At 39.0% G+C, this 7,386-nt stretch overlaps 1 protein-coding gene across 11 annotated transcripts in view; it reads right to left on the bottom strand.

The window, feature by feature from the left end:
* Positions 1-1,725: 1,725 nt before the first annotated feature.
* The window catches only part of CDC14B (cell division cycle 14B), a 61,450-nt gene continuing 55,789 nt past the window's right edge, over positions 1,726-7,386 (bottom strand). For 3 of the 11 annotated variants that reach the window (XM_077344542.1, XM_077344547.1, XM_077344549.1), the window contains 2 exons: positions 6,357-6,413; positions 1,726-6,132 (listed from right to left, as the gene is read on the bottom strand). In XM_077344542.1, coding sequence (XP_077200657.1) covers positions 6,093-6,132; positions 6,357-6,413 — 97 coding nt within the window. In that variant the 3' untranslated portion in view covers positions 1,726-6,092. Of the gene's footprint in view, positions 6,133-6,356; positions 6,414-6,677; positions 6,791-7,386 lie in introns of all 11 variants that reach the window. The other 8 variants (XR_013232515.1, XR_013232514.1, XM_077344544.1 and 5 more) reach the window with 5 other exon arrangements.

Raw genomic sequence — 7,386 nt, 5'->3', positions numbered from 1 at the left:
TCCATTTCTTTTTTAAGCTTTAAATTAAATAGATTGTAGACTATACAGAAGTGACAAGTCATTACCAACCTTGCAGTCAACCAAATACCCTTATCCAGATGGACAACAAACTGATTAGAATATTGCCATATCTAGGAACCAGATTCAGTAGAATGTAGACCAGTAGTAGTAACGTATTCAGCAAAGGCTAATACAGCTGACTTGCGCTAGTGGGTTATGACAGCATTGTAGAGGAACAAATCCTCCTGATCTGGATCTTAAAATCCATCTTGATGACAATCACAGTTACATGCACAACAGTCCTTTTAAATTACCCAAGAAAGCTAGCCCCTAGGACTGCTGTCTTCATTGCAGTGTCATCTGCCTTTTAGGCAGACCAGACTGAGCTCCCCCCCCCTAAAAAAAAAAATTACGAGTAGAATTTCAGCCAATGTTTAAGTTATCTGTTAAAGCTGACGCTCTGGGCTTCTCAGAGCACAAGTGTGACTAGAAGATAGCTTGAGGTGATATGCTGTAGCAGACAGGATGAAAAGTATGTATGCAGATACTGAAGAGTTTGGGGGCCATAGCGTTTTGATTTTGCCTTGAGAGCTGAGGAATAGGCAGGAAAGAGCTCTGCTACTGTGGAGGAAGGGGCAACAAGCAGTGTTCTCGTGTTATATATTGTATTCCCAAGATATAATTGAGATCTTATTTTCCTAGCCTTGGGGAATTAGTTTTAAAAAGCTCTTACAACCCGGCTGCATCTGTCTTGGCTAGCCTCCAGAGCCACAGCCTTCCAGAGTCAGATTCTGAAACAGGTGGGTCCAAGGCTTGGCAATTAGACCTATTAATTTTCACAGTGTAGATAAATGCCATACCACAGGTGAAACAGTTCAGATGCCCTGTGCTGATCAGAGCCTTTTATTGCCTTAGATCAGAACCAAAGCACCACTACTTCACAACCAAACCTAATCAGAGTGAATTAAAGCACTGAATAGGTTTTTGTAGGATAGTGCAGAGGACATACATATAACATGCAAATTAGTTTACAAAAAGGTATTTGTGTCCAAATTTGCCTTTTCTTTTAAAATGGTCCTATTTAAAAAATTTATTGCACAGACATCCTGTCTTCTGTCACAGTGATGATCCTTGGTGGCAGTTTTTAAAAATCTGTACAATCAGTCAGAAGCTCTACAGGGCAAAAGCCCTCCCATTATCTAAAAATACATGGTGAGCATATCCCATTTTAAAAGATTGAGTAAGAGATAGTGATAGATCTCCAGCTGAGATCCTTAAGAGCTGCTGCTGATCAGAATTGTTAATGCTAACTTGGGTAGACTGATGGTCTATTTTGGTATTTCCTCTGGGCTACCTTTGCACTATGTAAGTAGAATTGGTTTAGTCTACTGTTTTCAGGCTTTCATCTGTCTTGTGTTGTTTATCCACGTGCTTTGTGATCCTTTGGTAACTGTCAGATTTATTTATCCCAACTTGATGTTACTGAAGGTCTTGCTCTTTCATTTTATAATAGTTTTCCATTCATAATTTCAAAACACAGATATATTTATGCATTCTTCATTCACTTCTCCTGTGGCTATGCTAATGAATCAAAAGCTGACTTTCTTGCATAAAAAGTCATCTACTGAAATTCTATAGTTTCAAATATGGACCAAATCAGTGAGCTGCTAGACCAAAAATGCAAATATTTTCTGGATATTGTTCATTATTATGGAATGCAAAACATTTGATTTCTGCATAAGGTTTTATTTGTATATAGTTTTTTACAAGTCAATATATATATATAATCAAATTACACTGATAGATATTTCATATTCTAGCAAATTAAATTTTCAGTATAGAATCAAGTTAACCTTAAAAATACCTTCTGCAAAATAAACTTCCAGTCTGTTTTAAAAATACTCAATTTTTTAAAAAAGGTAAGCAGTATCAATTTTACTGTATTTCTAAACAAATGGTCTATACAAGTATTTGAGGCATGACATATAAAACTGCAATACAACACACATTTGGAGGCTATAAGTGGTAACTTGAGAAGCTCAGTATTTCCGCTTAATCTTCAAATGGCACAGCTGTCTTGATTGAATGAATATTTGGGAATAACTTTTACCAGACGTTAGACCCATTGTCTCAGAAGCCATTAACTTTTAAGAGGAACAATTGTAACAAAAAGGAATGCAGAACCACCTTTTGTTTACATGGCTGAGAGATGAGATGGTGTATGTTTGGATGGGCATTCAGTCGCTGGAAAATAATGCATGGTTTAAGAGTATATCCTAAAGCTCAAAAATTTATATGTTCTGTTAAAATGGCTGAGTTATTCCTGGGCCCCTCTTTTGCAGATCATGGGTTTAACTCTTAGGCCAGTGTTCAATTTGGCAGTACAAATGAGAGACTAGGGGATGTCAGATTGGTAATGGCATAGGTTGCTTTAAATTTAGGGTATGAGGAAGCCCTCCACTGCCAAAGCCCTGGTGATCACATCTGAACATTTATGGAAGATGGTTGCTGTTCATGGTAGGGTATGTAAAACACTTCAGAAGTCATTGCAGGATGTCATCATGGATTCATTTGCTTATTTAGCAACAAGTTACTAAAATATTTATAATTACCTCTACAATTAAAATACTTTGTTTCCAATGTGCTATCAGTATAATATATATTTTCTTCCTATATTTTTTATAGAAACATGTTAAAAGACCCCCACTTCCTCGGCGAGCTTGCAGCAAGTCTTTCTGGAATACCACTCTTCATTTGGCACATTAGGTTCAAGCCCAGGCTAGACTCACAGTTGTTAATGTTTCATGCTATAGTATTAGCAGAGTATTTCGTGTTTGGCCCTGGTACTCAGTATACATAACTTTGGTTACAGCCATATAAGTGACCTGCTTAAGAGAAGTACTGCTGCATCACTAACTTTTTAGCTGGGCCCAATGTATGTTAAAGAAAGTCCAGCCAGCTCTTAGTACCTACCTGTAGAATGCAAATGTGTCTTTGGCACTTTATTTATGGAAACATTTACACGACCTTTCCTTGGCGTCCAAGGGAGCTTACAAGGAGGCACTGATTCTTCCAAGGTCCCAAGCAGACATCTTTGCTAGTCCAGTCACTCAAAACCTTTGCACATATGCTCTGCCACTGTGGATGGGCTCATGGATGTGTGGCTCTGGACCAGACTTTCTCAACCAAGGTTGAGCAAACTCTTGTTTTTGTCCTTCAGCACAAATTTAAAGGCTCTGATCTGGCTAATTAAGCAAAGCAGCTTAAAGTTTTCAGTGACATGTGACCCTACATTCATTCTATTCATTATGGGGGTAAAAACTACACTGAACAACAAAAAGACCTGTAAGTTACAAACATTTGCTTCATACAGATGACTGATTAAAGAAACAAGTTATATATTAAAACTGTATTTTGAAGGCTAATTTTTTGTATTGTGACCAGTGGTTTCTAAAAGAATTGGTTCTAATAGCTCAGTGGTGTCGGGGGTGACCTAAAACTACACCGGGGCAGCCCGCATACTCCAGGGGATTCCTCCCCCGCGAGTACGCAGGAAGCGCTGGGTAATCTGGCGCAATGGCTGACAGCAGCCTAGTGCGGCCACCCTGTGCATAAAGGGTCTTGGAGAGGCTGAGTAATCGCACATAGGATGAGCACTGCTTATTTTACAGGGCAGAGTTTCACTATAGCTTACCCTGACAGGTATTCTCAAAATAATGCTACAACTACTATAGCACTATATTATGACTTCAACTCATATCCTAGAGTAGCAGTAGTTAACCCACGGGCTAGTGCGCCAGACCATTTCAATTAGTACGCAAGGCTGATTATCCAAGCAAAGGATTAAAGTGTTGGTAGTGCTGCTTGGGGCCTACAGTATACAAGAAGGGAACGGCATAGCTTATGCCCATCAACACATGTGCTGGCAGGGTGTCTGGTCATGTTCAACCCTCATCTCTTTCCCCTGTTCTTTTCTTTTTTCTTTTTTTTGCCAGGACACCAATAACAGGCTATACTGTTGACACATGAGCCAAATAGGCTGCCCTTTTACACCAGTGGTTCTTATAGCAAATGCATGAAGTATTGTTATCATACATGGGGGGGGGGGCATACATCTGTTGTTCCTAGCCCAGTTGGGTTCACCAGACACCAGCATATGCGTATAACATTCACATTTTACATTTTTATGCTGGAAGCAGATCTAAAAATATTTACTTAGAAATAAGGTTTACCAATCATCAGGTAGTGTTTATAAGTTTGTTTAGGAGGAAGGTGATACTAAAGACACCAGTGAGACAATTTGATGAACAAATTGCCTTCCCTGGTAATGTTCACTCATGAAAGGATGCTCAGTATTTTTACCTCACTAGTTCAAGCATGGCAACAAGGCTGAACCATGTTTCTCGTGAATAAAATGTGCACCTTGGAATATGTTCTTAACTCTTCCATGATCTGCAGGAATGCCATAACCATGCGAAGGATAGCATGAAAAACCAAGAAACCATTTTCCATATAATCAAAGTTATTTATGCATGAGAATTTGCTAACTACCCTGATTTAGATGGAATTATTCTACAAATTCTAATTTTATTTCATATACAAAAATTTACTATCTGGCCAGTGTGTGCATAATGTAGCCTACACATAGAATGTGTTTGAATTCCTAAATACTTCTCCATAGGAAATACAACACAGAGAATCAAAACTGATATTTAACACTACTGAGGATGGGATATGGTGACAAAGTTGACTGACCCTTGCTTGTGAACAGATAGCCCAGTATGAATAAGGGCTCCTTTCACGTCCAAGGAGGCTATTTTTTGTTTTTATACATAGAACAGTCTTTCTGAAAAGACAATCCAGTCTAGCTCTTAGCAGCTGCTGCCGCTGCTAAAATTTCAACTTTTTTTTCCAAACTAAAATAAGTGACTTGTTCCAATTGTCCAGGGATTAGCAGGCACCACACTTGAAGGGTGCAAGGTTGTTATTTTTTAATTGGCCCAGTAAGATTTAGATAGCTACAAGGTTAAATTCAGAGCTACACCTAGCTACTCACCTACTCAGAGATAATAGTGATTGCCCTCAGCTGACCAGGTAAGTGCTTATATTGACTTCTAGCTGCTGCATGTAAATTTTCTGTTTCTCTTCCAGGGAAGAAAGAGCACTAGTCAAAAAGACAGATACAGCATTTTTACAGCTGCATAGTACTGCAACTTTCATCTCTGCGGTTGAGAGACTACTGTGCTGCTCTACTCTGCCAGAAAGAACACACTGCTGTCTTTTTGCAGCTGTGTCTCCTATCTTTTCAAGGCCAGGAATGGTGAACAAAATAAAGGCTACTACATCCCCCTCTTCCACACTCATGCTGAGGATCACAATGGCTATCTTACCTCTTTTCTCAGTCATCGGAAGATAGATGCTATACCTCACTGTTCGCATTCTTTGTATGAGTCAGGTAATGGATGTCTGTCTGCATATCAATGACGCCTGCTTCATTACTACCTTCTTTAACATTTGCAATTTCCAATCGCTTGCCATGATTTTTCTACCTATCACTATATCTCCAGTACCTGAATAAGACAGCAGTTCAACAGTGGCTTTAACATGCAGAGTTCATGCTTAATTCGTATTTTGTGTTAATCAACACCTCAGGCAGCATTGGACCTTGGAAAAGCTGGAGAAATGATGAAAATAAAGTACTGGGGACAGTTCAGAAATTAATCACAGCTTGAAAATATCCTAAAAATTAGGAACCTCAAGCTAAGTGATTGCCTTCATGTTTTGTACACATGCATCATACAGAAAATGCTCTTTCAGAGAGGGGTTATTCGAACCAAGGTTAAAATTTACAAGCCATTCCTTATCTTTACAACGGAAAATGCTTCAAGCATAAAAAAGTCAAGACCTTAACAGTTTCTGAGTAGTCAGAGTTCTTTCCATAAGGATCTTCTTCAAAAAAAGCTTAATTTTTTTTTCTGGCTGACTGTTGAAATAGACCACTGTTTTTTTGTTAAAAGTTCTTCCTTTGATGTTTAATTGACAGCAATGTTCCCTCTTTCCCCTCCCTCTGCTTCATCTTCCATTCAAATTGCTTAACGCAACACCGTTCTGGTTCGTGGGACAGGAGCACTGCTGAAATGATAAAATACATTTATAAGTAATTTCAGATATATCTCAAAACACAGTAATTTAGGCAAATACTAATTCAAACCAGGCAAGCAACCCCCCACCCCAGAGTGGTAAATAATTCAAATAATGCAACTTCAGCACTAAAAGAAGCAAAGCCATCCAGAAGAGAAGTATTAAAAGGAGGAGGTGTCTCAGTTATGAAAAGAGGAGCAGTGGAATCAAAGTACCATAAGCGCATTTGTTGTAAAGCATCCCTTTTCCTTCTTTCCCTCTGAGGCATCAGACTGTGGGGGGAAAAGTAGAAAGAAAGGTAAAGAAAAATTGTTTTAAGATATCTATTTGCAGTTGTTACTTTCTTCAGCTTCCAGTTTATGCTCCAGATAGCCAAATACAGCTGACACTGGCAGAAGCCAACACAGACCTTGTGTTTTTTAAAGGTCTTCTTTATGAGAAAAAAACAAAAAACTGGTTTGTGACTAAAAAAATCCACATTACCCCTAAAATGTCAGAAGACTACCTTACTATTTAATTAACAGGATAGCACTTACTGTGTATTTGCTCCCATTCGCCAAGTTTCTTTTAAATCCAGCCTCTCTCCACTCATCGTCTGAACATATTATCTTGCTCCCTAAACTGCTAACTGTAGCAACAAGGCATGAGTCTTTCATTTGCAGTATGGGGTTTCCAGCCATTTTCAAGAGAAAGAGGGAGGAATTACTTAAGCACTCTTGAAAAGTATATCTCAAAAACTTAAGGTCCCATTTTCAGAAGCATCTGAAATAGGATATCCTAAACAGATTTAAAGGCTGGTCTGCACATTATGATCACTAAGAAACATCTCATTGTGGCAGCCATGTGAATAAAGTAGCTACCATACAAACCGTCCACAGCATGGACAGTACTTCCATGCCACAACCAATCACAGAGTGTCTGGTGATAATATGGAAGCTTCTCCACCAAACGGGAGTCTCTTATTAGAGCTCTTGTGTGAAGTTTCCTGGGTAACAATGGAGTACATCAGGTGGAACCTGTATTACTCCCTATTAACTGCATTTAATGCTCACACAAGAGGCTCTTTGAAATGGTAGAGAGGAAGCAGGATCATCACCACCCCTTCCAAAGAGAAGGCACAACATACTTTTCCAGAGAACACCTGCTATTCCTGGTTGTGTGTTATTGTGCCAAAGCACAGGCAGAGGAAGCTGCTAAGCAGCACATACTCTTTGCTGTCTAAAAACTATCTAACCCAGTTTCCAT

The sequence above is a fragment of the Paroedura picta genome, chromosome 7 (genome assembly GCF_049243985.1).
Source record: "Paroedura picta isolate Pp20150507F chromosome 7, Ppicta_v3.0, whole genome shotgun sequence".
NCBI classification, from domain to species: domain Eukaryota; kingdom Metazoa; phylum Chordata; class Lepidosauria; order Squamata; family Gekkonidae; genus Paroedura; species Paroedura picta.
Note: the sequence above shows the minus strand (reverse complement) of the source record. Positions and strands in the feature narration are given on the sequence as shown.